The sequence below is a fragment of the Equus quagga genome, chromosome 2, assembly GCF_021613505.1.
Source record: "Equus quagga isolate Etosha38 chromosome 2, UCLA_HA_Equagga_1.0, whole genome shotgun sequence".
Lineage (NCBI taxonomy): Eukaryota > Metazoa > Chordata > Mammalia > Perissodactyla > Equidae > Equus > Equus quagga.
In genome coordinates this window covers 73,922,164-73,940,025 of record NC_060268.1, presented here as the reverse complement: position 1 = coordinate 73,940,025, position 17,862 = coordinate 73,922,164, and the positions used below count along the sequence as shown (strand labels likewise).

General features: G+C 38.4%; 1 protein-coding gene across 1 annotated transcript in view; it reads right to left on the bottom strand.

Moving 5' to 3' along the window:
- Positions 1–17,862, bottom strand: part of GABRB3 (gamma-aminobutyric acid type A receptor subunit beta3) — a 217,735-nt gene that overhangs the window by 19,935 nt on the left and 179,938 nt on the right. Inside the window, exons 5-6 of the mRNA XM_046654857.1 lie at positions 14,516–14,598; positions 11,469–11,606 (exon numbers count right to left, since the gene is read on the bottom strand). Of these exons, the coding sequence (XP_046510813.1) occupies positions 11,469–11,606; positions 14,516–14,598 (221 nt within the window). The remainder of the gene's footprint in view (positions 1–11,468; positions 11,607–14,515; positions 14,599–17,862) is intronic.

The following is a 17,862-nucleotide window of genomic DNA, read 5'->3' as shown; positions in this document are numbered from 1 at the left end:
CCACCATTGCCTAAGAAGCTCTGTGAGCTCAGTGCTGCTCTTGAGGGTCTTTAATATGCTGTTTCATTCATTTACAATCTACCTTTTTACTTTATAATACTACCTAAAATTCAAAAACTGTTATTAATATTCTCACTCCCATTACTTGTCACCTTAATTATTATATGTTCAAAAAAATCCACGAAAGAAAAGAGATATATGAAATAAGAAAGAGGAAGAGGGAAAACAGCACTGGAGCTCAAAAAAATCTTTTACAAAGATTATCTCAACCAGGCAATGACTCTCTTTCTGATCCTCCACAATAAAACAAGAAGGTTGTATCACGTTACTCTGGAGCAAAGAGCAGGGGTGTCTGAACAATCCAGGTTCAATCTCATCATTTATTTTAGACATTCTTCTGGGAAACTATCTTCTCAGACCCTGTTATCAGGGCAAGAATATCACAAGTGACAAAAGAAAAAATAGATAAATTATATTACATCAAAATTAAAAACTTATGCTGCAAAGGAAACCATCAAGAAAATGAAAAGACAACCCACAGAATGGGAGAAAATATTTTCAAATCATTTACATGATAATAGACTTGTATTCAGAATACATAAAGAACATTTACAAAAAACAAAAACAATCTAATTTAAAAATTGTCAAAGGCTCTGAATAAACATTTCTTCAAAGAAGGTAAGACGAGTTTTCAATCATAAGCACATGAAAAGATACTCAACATCACTACTTAATAGAGGAATGTAAGTCAAAACCACAATGAGATACCACTTCATATTCACTAGAAAGGTTACAATCCAAAAGACAGACAATAACAAGTATTGATGAGGATGTGGAAAATTAGAACCCTCATGTACTGCTTCTGGGAATATTAAATGGTGCTGCCACTTTGGAATACAGTTTGACGGTTCCTCAAAAGGTTAAGAATAGTTACCATATGGCACAGAAATTCCATTCCTAAGTACATACCTAAGAGAAATGAAAACATACGTCCATGGGAGAACTTGTACACAAATGTTCATAGCAGCCTTATTCCTAACAGCCAAAAGGTGGAAATAACCCAATGACCATTGACTGATGAATGGATAAACAAAATGTGATATAGTCATATAATGGACTAGTATTCAGCAATAAAAAGGAATAAAGTATTGATACATGTCACAACTTGGATGAACCTTAAAAACTTCATGCCAAGTGAAAGAAGCCAGTCACAAATAACCAGATATTGTATGATTTCATTTATATGAAATGTACAGAATAGGCAAATCCATAGGAAACAGAAATTAGATTAGTGGTTGCCTAGGGTTAGGGGAGGCAGGTTGGGGGAAATGTGGAGTGACTGCTGATGTGTACAGGGTTTCTTTCTGGGGTGATGAAAATATTCTGAAATTGATTGTGGTCAAGATCAAACAACTATGTAAATATACTAAAAATCATTGAATTATACACTTTAAATGAGTGAATTGTATGGTATGTGAATTATATCTCAATAAATCTGTTATAAAGAAAAATAGAATACCTAATACATGTATTTTACTTAGATGGAACTTTACTTAGATGGAGCTTAGATAGCTTAATATAAATCAAGTACAAAACATACTATCTGATGGCCCCAAATGCACACTCAATAAATTCCTTCCCATTTTCTCACTCTATGGTGCCCTCTGTGCTCAGGATTCTGTAATCTAAGAGTTTTTACCTTGGAGCATATTTTAAAAATTGTGCTGGAGGTCTTAAAAGCAATTCCAGAAAATGAAGATAGACAAGAATTGTTTTTGCAAAGGGAGTGTGAAGCAATGAATCTCCGAAGAAATCTGACTTCTGTAGTGAGACATGTTTCATAGATCAGAAGCCCTTAAAGGAAAATGACGTCATAGCAACAAGATAAGTTAGTTAAGCTCCCCTTTGGCACTTAGAGTGAGCTTGCTCTGGTCCTGCCATTTTGGACTGAGGGATTAGGGGTAGTATTTGGCCAGGAAGCACAGGTGAAGCATGTTGTCTCTAAGAATCCTAACAAAAGTCAACAGGGGTAAAAGAATGGGAATTTGTCCCTGGAATTTAAGATTAAGTTAAATTATAAATGAGGGGGCTGGCCCCATGGCTAAGTGGTTAAGTTCACGCGTTCCGCTGCAGGTGGCCCAGTGTTTCGTCACTTCGAATCCTGGGTGTGGACATGGCACTGCTCATCAAACCATGCTGAGGCAGCAACCCACATGCCACAACTAGAAGGACCCACAACTAACAATATACAACTATGTACCGGGGGGATTTGGGGAGAAAAAGGAAAAAATAAAATCTTTAAAAAAAAAAAGCTAAATTATAAATGAGATACAGATGGTAATTCCTTCTTTTAACATTTCATTTAATATCTTCTTTAGACCTATAGTAGGTGTTATTTATAGACCCAATGGGCAATAATTTGATCACAAGTCTTTAGGTTAGAAAAGACTAAAGCTTGGAGTTCACAAATAGAATAGAGAAAATTAAGTCATGTATTAACAAGGTGACATTCAGACTTTTAAAAAAATTCAATTCATTATAATCATTAATGAAAAGCAAAATGGTATGTTGAAAAGTAATTTTGAAGAATAAAAAATTCACATTTCTTAATAGAACTCTTTCATCATCATTCATTTTTAGATCCTTCTCTTTTTCTTTCTTCTAATCTTGTTGGAAGTATTTTGAAATAAAGTTACAATATATCAATCCAAGTTTACTCCAGAAAAAAAGGAAGAGAAATAAAAACATGATATAATTAAAGAAACATATTAAATAATCTCTTCTCCGTGTATCTAGCAAAAATCTCAGGCTTTTAGCTCAAAGAAAACCAAACGGTCAGGAGTAAATTTCAGGTTTGGCAAAAACTGTACATCTCAAATTTTGCTGGTCAGCAGAATATACATTTAAGACCAATACAAAGGCTGAAATCCCAATCTGGTGATTTTCTCTCCAGGGCGATATTTAAGGGACTCTTTGATTGTTAGCTGCATATATTTGTTGAAATAAATATAATTCAGTGTTTCTTCTAACCTGATCTCCTTACCTATCTGCTGTTCAACTGCTTTGTTCACATTTTCACAGCTTGTTATTATTATAACCAAGGACTTAAATCTCCTGACTTTGAGCTTTACAGCTTTCTCCCCAATAGCACACTATTCTAGACAAATGCTTCCTCTATATAATGTTATCATAAAATACAGAATTAAATGCTTTATAATTTCCAAAATGTGACTGTAAAAAAATATATTCCAAATTTTCTTCTTTTTCACTCTCATAGTCCAAACTAACTAAGAATTAAATATTTAAACAACTTAAGCTTTTCAGAAAAACCCAAAATGAGTGAAAAATAAACCATGGTGTTTAGGAATTATATAATTCTCCTAAGAGAAACAACTAGAAAAAAAATGGGCAAAAGTTAAATATATCTCCTTGAAAGCACTGAAGCTAGTAAAAATCTGGGCCAAGATCTGGGAGAAAAAAGAAACTGAGCCCCACGTTTCAGGTAGCTGCAGGTTCTAGAAGAGAAAGAGGAAAAACTAAGCAGAATATTTGACAGACTCATGAGACTAAGGGGGCAAAACCTGTTGACAGAGACCACCAAGTAGGGAAGCTGTATTAAATTCATATCTGAGGGGTAGGATTCCAAAGAACTCCACCTAAAATGCAAAGATAAACCAGAAGGACTCAAGCATGAACAAGAGCTGAATCTGAACTCAGAATTAACCCAAATCCAAGAAATTAGATGAAGCTTGCCCTGGTTTACTAGCACTTCTAGCTGCCTGTCAGAGGCAGGCACACATCCTCTTTGAGGAAAGGAAACATCTACAATGTTTCCATGGATAATAATAGCAGATTCGACACAGATGAAGAAAGAATTGTTGAACTGAAAGAAATCAGAGGAAAATTTCCAGAGTGAAGCATGAAGAGGAAATAAAATGAAAATACAGAAAAGAGGGTGAGATATATGGAAGATATACTTATAAGACCTAATGCTGGAATTGTTAGAATTGGAATTGGAACCCTAGAAGAGGAAGAAGGGAGTGAGAATGGAGCAAAAGCAATGATGCCTGACAATGCTTCAAAATGGCTGAAAGATCTCAAGCCAAAGATTCAATAAGATCTTCAAACACCAAGAAGAATGATTACAGAGAAAACTTCATCTTGGTACATTGTGAATGCCAATGAAGCCAAAAACAAGGGAAAAATCACATAGGCATCCAGAAGAGGGGGAAAACAGATTAATTTGAAACTAGCAGCAGTTAGACCAACAAATGAATAGATACAATGGGAGTCAGAGACAATGAAATAATATCTTCAAACAGAAAAGAAAAAGCATACCAATCTAGATTTCTATAACCAGCAAATATATCCTACGACAATGAAATAATATCTTCAAACAGGAAGCAAAAAAAAAGCATGCCAATCTAAATTTTTCTAACAAGCAAAATATCCTACAAGAACAAATATGATATAAAGTTATATAAAGATTTTTTAGAAACTGCAAGAAATTTGTGACAAGGAGATGATTATAATGATCTAATTATAAAATTTGTATGGAAATATAAAAGGCCAAAAATAATCAAGCAAACAGTAAATAAAAAGAAAGAGAAGGAAGGATCTGCTCTACTTAGAGCTACAGTAATTAACACAGTGAGGTAAAGGTACAAAGATGAATAAATAAACCCAAGGCACAGAATAAAACGTCCAAAAGCAGACCTGTGCACATACAAACAATTTAAAACAAGGTGTTGCTGCAGAGCAATGGCACTGGGGAAAATAATGAAACTTGACCCATACTTCACACTATTCATATAAAATCAATTCCATGTGGCACTGTATGTCTCAATGTAAAAAGGACACTTTTTAACATGTTATAACCTCTAAAAAGCTTCCATCAACAATAAAAAAATTCATGGCAAACAACTCATAAAAGAGACTTGCACAGATAATTAACAAAAGAGGATCTCCAAATAGCCAACAGGGAAAGGTGCTCAATCTCGCTAGTACATGGAGAAATGAAAGTTAAAACCACGAGCTATCACCCAACACCCAGCAGGTGACTTCCACATGAAATGTTAGCAAGGATATGGGGCAAAAGGAACTCTCACGCATTATTGGTATGAGTGCAAATTGGTACAACCCCTTGGGAAAAGTTTGGCATAATCAAAAAAGCTTGAACATTCACAATTCCACTTCTAGGTATATACTCAACATTTATGTGTGCAGATATTCACAAAAACAAGCAAAAGAATGTTCATAGTAGCATTAGCCACAAAAGTCCACCTGTAGTAGAGTGTATAAATAAATCATGGTGTATTTACACAGTAGTATAGCAAGGAAAATAAATGAAACACAACGACACAGATTTAATAAAAATAATGTTGACAAAGAATGCAGTCAGAAAATAATCCAAACTCTATTATCTCATTAAATAAGGTTCAAAAACAGAGAAAATTAACTTTACTGTGATAGGATAGTGGTTTCCTTTGGGAAGCAGGAAGGTGAGGAAATTAGGAGGGGCCATAGTGGGAATTTTGGTGTGCCAGAGACATTCTACTTTTTAATCTGATGGCAGATAAACGACTGTAGACTTTATGATAATTCACTTAGCTCTACATTTCTATTTTTAACATTTTTCTGTAGGTATACATCTAGAAACATTATAAAATAATCATTAAAGTCATAAACTCTGTTCTGCAAGTCTCTGTATAAAAAAATAATGCATGAGAAAAATTCTAAACTTTCTTAGGAGTGTCTTGCTTAATGAATTACAGCCTATTTAGAAGGGCCACCAACTGGAGTTCGACAATTTACTTAAAATTCTCAGATTTTTTTTGCTGAATTGGGAACTGTTTGCTTTAAGGACATTCAACTGGGTATTTCCGGCACATCCTAAATACTTTAGTAATGCATGTATATTGATCATGTTTAATTAAACAGAAATTGGATAAAAGAATGAAAATCTTTCCTTTATTGAGATTTCTACTTGAATCACTGGTTTAACTTCAATAATTAGAAAATGACTATATAATATTTGCTTTATTAAATATATTTGAGAGAACTTTTTTCCTTTTTTTTGGTGAGGAGGATTGTCCCTGAGCTAACATCTGTGCTAGTCTTCCCCTATTTTGTATGTGAGATGCCACCACATTATGGCCTGAAGAGTGGTGTATAGGTCTGCACCTGGCATTTGAACCCATGAACCTCGGGTCACCAAAACAGAGCACGCAAACTTAACCCACTATACCACTGGCCCCGCCCCAAGGATTTTTAAACTTCACCTTTTAAGTGATTATAAATTGTCTATCTAAAACAGCTTTAAAAGTTAAGTGCAGTAAAAATTTCTTAAACTATGCCCAAAGCTTATATAGAAGGCCAATATCTTTCCAGGTTTCAATCAAAAGCATTTCAAAAACTAGTCTTAGGTTTGCACTTATTTTAAAAATACACTTTCAGTATTTCCTGAAATTCAACCATAAATCCCTAAGGAGTTGTATAGAACTAGATCACACATTAGGTAGAACTCTATTGACTATAATAAAAACATTCGTCATTTAAACATTTAAAGCAGAAATGAAATACCATGCAGTCTTACATCTAGGTAACAGCAAGCTGAGGAGGGAGAGACTCCCTCTTGCATTGTTTCTCTTTTAATCTGACCTCCTTTCTCTTTCTGAGAAAGCCTTATTCACGCATGTTTTCAGTTTGGCTTAAAGCTACAGATTGAGGGTGTCAAAGAATAATCTCAGTATTCACTTTATAAACTCTTCTGTTAAAAAATATAGTCCTGGATCAAGAAAGAATATTGGTAATAGATTGAGGATTTTCTAAGAAATCCAGAAGATTTAAATAGTGAATGATATACAATGGGCCTAATGAAAATTTTCTTTCTCTTCTCTGTTTGACTTTCAAGGAGAATCTGTATTTGGGATTTGGGCATTTTGCAGGAATTCTGAGCACATGGTTATGAACAAACGAATTAATTCAAAATATATTTATTGAATGCCTGATATACATGAGAGTAGAATAATAATATATGACAGTTAATAAAGGAAGGATACTGTCAGTGTGTGATTCGAAGCTTTCTAAAGCAAAAAGATAATTGGCAGAGACACTCAAGGAAGGCCAAGCAGAGAGGTATTGGTGTTTCCACTGTCCATTGATGAATGTACTGGATTTGGATAATAAAAAGAGGAAGAAAACATATGAAATGGAGGCTATAAAAGGAGCAAAAGTCTTTAGACAAAATGCAGGAGTGAATGATTGGTGGAGAAAAAAAGTTAAATGCAGCAACTAAAACCAAGGCTTTGTGTTGGGGACGCTTGTGGGCTAAACTGAAGAGGAGAGGTTGGAGCTAGACTTGGATCCAAGCTGAAGGAGCCTGGATTCCGTGCTGCAGGCAAAGGGAAGTCATCACAGGGTTTGGAGCTGGGTAACAACTCAGTGAAAATGGTGCTGCATGGCTACTAATCCGGCAGCAAAGTGCAGCATGGATTGGAAGACAGAGGTACATTTCTTGCCAGTGAGGATTTCTGGGTGTTGGAATAAGCACTTCTAGGTCCTGGATTAGAATTCCACTCCCAATGTCAGTCTTTAGAAACTTGCATAAAAACATTGTGCATCAAGAACACACATTAATAAGGAATGTAAAGGAGGGAGTGACAGGCCCACATGGGAGAGATTGTTGCCATGCCAACTATTTACACATTTTGTAAGAACCCTTATAATGTTAATATTTAAAAGCATGGAAAATGATCATTTAAAATAAAGCCAAAAAAAGCTATTCTTTTAAACCTTTGTCAAAAAATATATCAGGGGTTCCTATTTGTCAGGAACCTGGGATTAATCTTTGTCCTTTCTAGCTTTACTATGTAAATCTGGTCAAATCTTTATCATCACTGGGCTTCAGTTTTCCTGTACTTTAACTTGGGCTAATTTATTTGTTAACCACCAATCTCTAAGGGACATTAATAAAAAAGTTTAAAACAAGGTGCTACAAACTATAATGTAGCATGCCATTAGAGTTATAAGTTAAGTTACAGTAATGTGGACTTGCTTTGTTTTGAGTCTAAAGAGGTTGAAATATTTTTTACAAAATCTATTTGCTGAATCATGGTAAGAACTGAATAATTATTTGTTGATGAACTAAGACAGTCCTTCTTTGTTATCTTTAAAACACACTTATGTACACAGCTCTTCTTTCTGGGCAAAGTTATACTTAATTTCCTCCCCAGGTACAAAGAGATTTTATGTGGATTTTTCTTTTAACGCATAATATTTCAGTACATTAGACACTTGAATATATAATGTCATTAATTTATAAAGCATCTCTTTTGCAGAAATGATCCATTTGATTAGAGTTGAATACATACCTAGTAATGATGATCAGATTTCCTCTCTCAATTCAATAATCATTCAGTTTTCAAATTATTGGGTGAACGAGGCACTGAGATATGTATTAGGGATACAAATATGAACCCAAACAATCTCTACTCTTACAAAACCCTCAGACAAGCAACTAGGAGTCAGTCATGACCAATAGTCCAGGAGAATAATGTCATAGATTTTCTAACATACAAAGCTCTGGTCAGCCACCACAGTATCTATTCCTCAAAATATTCCTCATTGCTGGTCCCACACATTTTAATTAATGAGAGCTAATCAGTGCTTACTATGGGCCAGGCACTATTCTAGGCTCTTTATTTACTTTATTAACTCGTGTAATCATCTCAACACCCCTACCAAATATATATTATTAATATCCCTGGTTTTTCAGAGAGGTTAAATAACTTACCCTGGGTCACACTCCTAGCAAATTTCTATTAGGACTTAAGCTCTGATGGTCTGGCTCCAGAGTCTGTGTTTTCAAAGCCTGTACATACTGTCTCTTGAATATAGCTAAGCAGGTTCTCTTACCGTGGCTTAATTCCCGCTAAATACCTCTCTAAGTAAGAGATCGAAGACACCATCTGGGGAACACTGCTGAAACCATGAAGGCCCAGTGAGAAATCCCATAGGATTAGAGGCTCCTTGTTCTCCTCTCTGACCCAAGGGCCATTTTGCATCCTAAATGCCTCACTCACCTCCCAAGAGTCCCAACCTGCCTCCAGCCATTGTCCTGCTGACTCCAGTGTGACAGCTCTGTGTTCACACCCTGCTGGATGGAATCACATTGAATCTTCAACATGTACTCTGTTTGCCTGGTCCAAATAAACCTCTGAAGTGTTTTCTCTTTCCTAATCCCTTTTTTGAGTTTTTTCCCAGGCTAGAGACTCCTTCAATCCAGTTTACTGATTGAAATCTTATTAATTCAGAATACGTGTGGAAAGAAAAATAAATTAGTATAATATTTAGTTTTAAAATAATTTTTAAACAGTGTGGCTTATAAAGTTTCTACATAAATAGATGAATTAGAATAATTTTAAAGTGCAAGCAATTTGGAAGGTGGGAGGTTTATAGCTGACTGATCTGGAGCCCCTGGCTACACTCTGCCAATGCAGAAACTTGGTAAGCACTGGAAAGAAGAAATGATATTGCATTCTGATGGCCTGGTGGCTCTAAGCATAGTTTAAATATTTTCCCCATACCTGTAGTGTATATTTTCTCTGGATGTGTTTGGGCTATGTTCTACCATATGCACACTTAAAAGAAAGACAAAGACTGCACCCGGAAAAAAGTGCCTCTGAGTGGTTTTCAGCTAGAGGATTCAGGAAGGCCATTCTAAGTGATTGCAGTTTTCTGTGGAAGCACTGCACCCTCCACAAACACCTCATCAGGCTTTCTGGTGAGGCTGGATGAAAATGCACTAAGAGATCCTCATGGCAGCAGCCCACTGGCCATAACTGCAATTTCGAAACAAAGGAAGGCACAGGCAGGATTATTCCACAGAGAGAACGCTACCCCTGTGTTCTGAGTAGACCTTTTGCTCCTAACACTTGGAGCATGAAACAGTTTGATCCCGGTTTTAAAAGCAATAACTCACTTTATTCAATGCATCACAGGGCAATTTTCTTGGTTGTGGAAGCTATTCCTTAATGATAAGCCTATGTCCCTGTCAGCTTTCACTGCCCACCTGAGGTGAGCACCTCAGGGCAACCTCTCCAGAGACTGCAGGGACATTTTCAGGACATCTTGCAACAGAGGATAAAGTGGCACTGCATAAAAATGGTCCTTAAACATTTGGGCTTTTGTCCATTGGCTCTTAGAGGCTGGGGTGAAGAAGAGGGAAGATGGCACTTGACTCATTGTTCACTTGCTCAGTGTCTACTGTTACATGCCTGGGATGTGTCAGGCATTCCACAAGGTGGGGAAGGGGAGGGGCTAAATCATGAGGGGGACATGTGCCTCCTAAAGGAGATGCATTCTTAAGGATACAGGCACAGCAGAGCTAGATGGCACTCAGTGCAGTACCGTGGGAACACAGAGCAGCCACTTAACCCAGGCTGGGGAGGCAGTGTGTGAGCAGAGCAGGGCCTAAAAGCCTTCCCAGAGGAAGCAGCATCTAGATTAATCTAAAGAAATAGTAGGAGGTAGCCAGGCAAAGGGAGGCAGGTGGCTGTGTGTCATTGGCATTTAAGCCAGAGGCAATAGGCAGAGAAAGGAGGCCTTCAGGCTTCATGAATGCCAGCACAGGACTGGGGCTAATCTCTACACACTCGTTGTTGTTTCGGCTCTATCAACAGGAAAAAGCTGAGGTGGGAGGTCCCTTCATTTAGCATTTTCTACCCAGAATTTGTGGTCTTTGTAATAGCTTACCGTTTACAAAGCACTTCATCTATTATCTCAATTATAATATGCAGCATTCAGTAAGTATACAGAGGAAGCACTACACATTGTAAAATACACATGGTTGTAATTTAATAAAAGCTCAGCCAGGGCAGACAGGAAAGCTAAAGATACCTTCTCAGTCTCTGGACAGTTGAAACAAAGATGACAATGAAACCCAGGTTGGGGCAACCTTAACCAGATAATATTAGAAACAGATGACGGTGTCTGAAGAGGCATCGCTAACTGCAGGTGACCCAAGTTCCTGGACCACCAAGGCTGACTGCTAGCCCAGAAGTGGGGAGAAGGCCTCTTACTTCCAAGAAAACAGCACTCACCACCTCAGGTCTTCCTCCCTGCCCTGCCTTCCTGCCTCAAGGCCATCAGTGGTCTCCTGTCTGCCCAGATGAGAGTTGTTTATGTTACCAAACATCAGTTAGTTAAATTCGCCCTGAGTCTTTTAACTTCTCAATAACCAGTCCCATAGTACATCTCTTTGTCAGGTGATCCTTTCTACTCATCAAAGCTGACTGATCTCCTTTAGGTACAGGAAAAAGGGGTGGCTAAGATTATGAATTATTTATAATGGTGCTTCTTCACATGACCCAGTACTGTAAGTCAGTTGCAGGATATTTCATAAGAAGACCATCACAGCCCAGGCAGCCAGTGTCCCTCCAGGTAGCATAAGTGGATGCAGAACTCACCTGTGGCAAAAACGACATTCCTTGAAACCAGACGATGCTCCACAATGGAGAACTGTGGGAGCTCAATCCTCTCCACTCCTGTGACAGCCTTATCACCACCACGCCAGTAAAATTCAATGTCATCTGTGGTGTAGCCATCTGCCAGGAGAAAGAAGCAGGGACATGGCGGAAATGAAACACCATCATTGTCTACATGCAAAGCTAAAGAAACTGTCACAGATAAAACAGAAGTAACAGCTTGCCCATGTTAACAGCTTGCCAAGACTATTTGAAATACAATCTTGCACCACCTAGCAACGTTTCGGTCAACAATGAATGGCACATATGATGGTCTCATAAGATTACTATGATACAACCTAGGTGTGCAGTAGACCATACCATCGAGATCTGTGTACATATACTCTACGATGTTCGCATAATGATGAAATCGCCTAAGGATGCATTTCTCAGAACATATCCGTGTTGTTAAGTGACTCATGACTGTAGATTTGTTTGATGTGCTCATCTAAGAGGTGTCAGCAAAGAACTAACTTTTGAATATTCTTCTGTTACCTCTGCTGTTTGATTTGGACCAGGCTGGCGTTGGAAAGCAGGGAAACTGGGGAGGCTGAGTGCTCTGACCAGAGCTGTTTGCAAAGCCTAACTGTAGAGCTGGCCTGTACATTGCACAGAAACGAATTTAAAACATATGTTAACAGCACTGAATAAGATGGCTGTAAGAAAAAATGAGAACTCAAGTATGGAGAATTCTAGAAAGGCAACGCCTCTCACAAGCTATTGAAAAGTTAAAACACTGAGGGTGAATTTAACCAAATGATGTTTAATAACATCAGACGCTCTCAGAGCAAAAGTAGTGTTCTTGGCTTTTTTGGATGGTTGCATCAGGTGTTCCTGGCCGTGAGGTTTGCAATCCTTAGAAATGCCTTTTCTTGGGACACTCTTGGCCCTTAGAGATTTGTGCAATGGTCTCATTACAAAGAGGATTAGTTGGATTTTAGTTGGATTTTAACTCCAAACCCAGCTCTTAGCACATTGCTCATGATCACTTGGTAATCAGTCAATGCTTCTTGACAGTGAGTAAATAGGAGTAAAGTCTGATGTTACTTGCAGCACCCAGGAGTTTTCTAAAGGATTAGGTCTAAGGATTAGGTCAAGCTTATCAGAAAGGTCAATTAAAACTGACACGTAGAGAAAAATACCCTATCAATATAATGGACTTTTTGATTTGAACATACAATACAACCAAAGGCAGATACTCAATATTTGACATTAGACAAGCAATTAGACCAAAGCTATGGGGACAACTGCTCTCCAAGACTAATGCCATCTCCCTAGCCCCATCTACTGTCCTCTCACCCTGGATCACAGTGGTTACACCTCTGTCTCCTCCCTTCCCTCTGACTTCCTTGCATTCCATTCTCACCTGGCAGCCATGATGATTGTTAATAAAACATACATCTTATCAAGACCACTCCTCTGCTTAAAACCCTCAAATGTTTCCCAATGCAATCAGCAAAACAAGTCCAATCTCCTTACCAGGACCCCAAGAATCTACAGGTTTGGCCCCTGTGTGCACTATAAGTATGCCCACGCCCTCTCCCTCCCTTGCTCAGCCCACACCCACTTGCCTTTGGACTGTAGCTCAGACCAGCATGCTGTGCCCAGGGCTTGTGTGCCCTCTGAGGGGACATACTTCCAGAATTTTGCATGCCTCACTCTTCCCTACATTTGCATCTTGACTTAAAATCTTTCACACAAACAATTGGGAGAGTCCCTTCTTCCACTCAAATATTTTAACCATGGATTCTCCGAGGCAGGGAGGGGCCTCACACACTCTGAGGAAATCTCTTTTACAACAGACTTCCCACGCATCCCCCATCTTGGTTCAAGCATCACAGTAACAGAATCTTGGTTCAACGCACTCACTACATGTTTAGACTGCTTCTTTACTTAGATTCCAAATTTGCCTTCCTGAAACTTTCATCAACTCATTGGGAGTTGTGCCCTCCAGCCACACAGAATCCATTTAACTTCCTAGGATAGGCCTTCAGCTACTGGGGAATCATCATCTTTCCCCTGAGCCTTTTGTGCTCCATGCTAAATATCCCCAGACAATTCCATTATGCAGCACTTGACATGAATTCATGTCCCTCATCTTCTGAAAGCTCAGGTCTCAGAAAACATGACAGTGATGTAGCGTAGAAGTGAGGGACACAGTAGGGCCCGCTCCGTCTGGGACCTGGACACTGACCTACCACCAGTGCAACTTCCCAATATGTTTATTCACAAAGACAGTCACTTCTCACCACAAATGCATCAAGTGACATTGCAAAGTTAGTCATTTGCATCCCCAAAGAATTTCAATATAAATACTGACAGGCCCAAATCCAATTGAGACTAATTATAAGCCTATCTATGATAGGTCAGGATAAGTAACAACAACAGCACCGGATATGTCAGGAGATGTAGTTTAGGTAGTAGGCAGGACATTAGTTTGTTAGATGATATAGATGCAGCTCTTGTCCCTCACACAGAGGCACTCAACACTGAATTGTCAATAAGGCATCTAACTACTCTTCAAATTGAAGAAAATTGCCAAGATGTAGAAATAGCTCGCTTGTAAAGCTGAGTTCCTGATGGGAAATGAGTTTTACTCCAACTGCCAGGGTCCCAGGAGTACTGCCACTCAGGAGTGATGAAGCACACTGTAAGAAAATTGCATCTCAGGGTTTGCTCTCTTCTCATCAAATGGACTGATTTGTTTTCTTATATTTCAGCACAGCAAACAGACTCTCTTAATCAGATTAGAATGGAGAACTCTTCTATACTGAGTCTCAACCTCTGTCACTCTCTCTCTCTGTCTCTCTTTCTCTCTCTCTGTCTCTCTGCCATGACAGTGAAATTAGCAGAGTGGAGGTTTAGACCTCCAATCTTTAAGATAGTTAAAAACTATGTCAAGAAAATTGCATATGTCTTGGAAAAGATGCCAAATAATGACAAGATGGCCTAAAACACAAAGTGAGTGAAAAAGAAATACAGGTACACACAGCTTTCAATTTCCAGAGTGCAGTTCTGCTCGTCCAAGGGATATCTCCTCAGGTCCATCATGCACGCTGCAGTTGTGGTGATTCTGAAACAAACAGCAAGGGAAGATATTAAAGGCGGGATGAGACATGCAGCAGGAAAATCGCCTCTACATAAACAATGAGTAACCCTCATGGAGGACCCCTCCTCAAAGTATACCTGACTAAACATATTTCATGATAGACACTCAATGAATAGGTTTTTAGTATACTGTAGACTAGCTTTATTAAGAAAAGCAACACAAAACTTTAAATCCTACGAAATTATTCACGGAGTCTTGTTGACTTTGGATAATCAAGAGCAGAGAAAGAGGTTTTTAAGGAAGCTTTTATCTGCCATTTTTGTTCTGCCTCCTTGTCTAGTGGCTCTCTAACCTTTATAGCACAGAGAAAACTTGGGTATGGCAACAATGCTGATTAAATTGAGACTGAATTTCTCTGACTTTCCATGTGAAGTGTTCAAGTAGCTACAGATTCACAGGGTACACTTGGGAACTCTGAGCTAAGTTTCTGCTTGATCATATTTTATTATAGTCAACCATTGGGCTGTGTCCTAACACTCCAGAGCTTTTCACCATGAGATATCTATCTTTTCAAAGAAAATATTTGACTTTTATGTTATTGATTATTAATCAAAGCGAGTGGGTTAGCTTCCCTTCAGGTCAATCCCAGCCATGAAAAGAATTGATATCATGGCCTAAGGACAGTTAAGTCTCTGTCAGGCAATGGTTAAACCAATTGTACATTGAAAGACAATATTTCCAGAAATGTCAAGTTCATTTCCTACTGTCTACAGCCTCATTTTAGAGAAATCAATCTACCCAAAGCCTCTGTTGAAAATGCAAATTTAGCCACCACGTTTTAAATTTTCTCTTCTAGAATCCTACCGCTTCCCCACCACTGGGGTGGGTCCCTGATTCATGGACAGTCATCCATTAGTTGATCAAGAATCTATGATGCGGCCTGAGTTAAAAGGCAGAATGGAGCTGAAGGGATTCTCTTCCATGGAAATGAATTAAAGACAAGAATGCAACTGAACTTGCGAGTTCATGATTTAGAGGCATGTGATGCCATTTTCAAATTGGAGAGTAAGGCATGAGAAAGCATAATAGAAATAGAGGAATGCAGAGAGAGGATGATTGAGGAGATAGTGGTTACTGTGGCTGGGCCACAGTGCACGGTCTTTTAGGGTATGTACTACACACCTCAGGGAGCAGCATTCTCATAGCTTATGTGGAAGTTGTGCAACTGGCTGCCCTGGCCAAGCCTATTCAATGGTGGATCATAAGAATGAAGAAGTAAGAATCCTTTCTCCTGAAATCTATAGAGTTATCCTGAATTCCCAACTACTTTCCAGGTTCCACCTTTCTTTAAGCCCAGTATTTAGCTTTCTCTGGAGAGCCTTCTACATGAATATTCACAATAAACCTTCTACTATTTCAGGCAATGTAAGCAAGTTCTGCTCCTATTATCAGACCCTAAACAAAACACTAGTAATACACCAGGCATGTGCTGGTTCTGTTGGGCTTGTCTCATTTACCCTAATTGCAGGTGTTAAGGGAATAATGGAGTAAAGTATGTCCTTCGATAGCATCTGGTTAAGCAGTAGGTTAAAGAAAGTTTTACATTTCAGTGGCTGAGAAGAGCAGAGAGGGAAAATGTCAACATTTTTGGCAATCGTGGGTCAATGCTAAATTTTTCTCTATAAATAGTACGCAAGTGACAGGCGGGCATATGCTAGAAGACCCATACCAATGGTGAAAGTGTGTTTTTTCTAAATGTCATAGCACTTTCAATTATCATTCCAAGGTGTGGATTACATTCTGTAATCCAAAGTCAACACATAGCTCTTTGGTGTATTTTTCCACAGCATCTGACTTTCTAGCCAACTGAAGAACCAGCCTCACACTTTTAAATTCTGGCATGTTTTATGGCAGATTTACAACCCAACATCCATAGAAGACGACTACAAGACAAAATTAGAATAACGTTCTGCTAAAATTACAAATTTTTATGAAGAAGAGAAAAAGATCTCTTCTGGAAATGTTCAAATATTTTAAATTTTCCCACATATTTGGTGCGTATTCACTTGAACAGAGTCAACAATTAGTATACTATTTTTTGTTTGTTTTCCTTATTCGTTGCCCAATGATCCCTGAAACACATGTGCACGCACACAAACACAAACATGTCCACACTATTTGGGGACACTATGTACAGTATTGCATGAGAATTATTGGAAGGGGAACATGAAGTTAGACAAATTGGTGAGAGTATCTCCAGTGCAGCTGTTGTCCTGTCTTCTCATTTTGACATAATACTAGCCATAAAATGAAGCCCTTTTCCTATTTATTTGAGGAATAAGGTAAAAACATCTATTCACTACTCTTTTTCCTATGGAAGAAATGCACAGAAAACTTTCTCAAGGTGGAAAGTAAGACATGACAGCCTACTCATGCTGTGAAATGTAAGCACAGGGATGACACAACAGAAGAAGGAAAGTGTACATGTGCTGCTGGACAGAAAAGCAAGGACAGGGAAGGGGGGCAAAGAAATCAAGAAAGGGGCAACCTGCCAGAACCCCTCCCTAAGCCAAAAAACCTTCATTCAAGTTGACGGAACTTGTAACAAGCTTGAGGAGTGGACTATCTGAGTGAATTGACCAAATTTTGTATCCCTGGGACTTTGCAGAAGCCATATGAGGGAATTTCACAGTCCACAGAACTGAGAGCTCAAGCCTAGTTAATACAGATCGACCAAGGACAGGGAAGCCACAATGACATCTGAGCTCCGTTTGCATAATCCCCAACACTCACACACACCTTTCCATACTTTTCCCTAATAAATCTTATTTGTTCCGAGAGGAGAACTTAACCAACATCTAGCTCCACTTCCACAGCCTCTGTAATCTGAGAATTCCAAAACTGTTTCTAAGGAATAGTGGTGAAGTCAATGAGAAATATGACTGGGTGAGGATTTCTGCAGTATTACTCTTCAGCAGATTACTGTTTTTTTGGTTGGTGTTTCTTTTTTGTTTTTTTGTTTGAGAGCAGTGCTTAGAGTCTCTATGGCTGCAACGTATGCTTCTGATAGAAAAGCAGAGAAAGATGGCGGCCAAGTGACAAAAAAGTTATCTGCATTTAATTTGTCCTTACTTTACAAAATAGTCACACTTTGAGGGTGCTAAAAGTAGAAAGTAAAAAAAAACCAAAATTGATGGAGAAGTGGAGAAGCAAGAGACAGAGGACTGGACAAGGCTATAGGAAAGGATACTGACTTACTATCTTTGTGCCCAGGACAGCATGCGATCC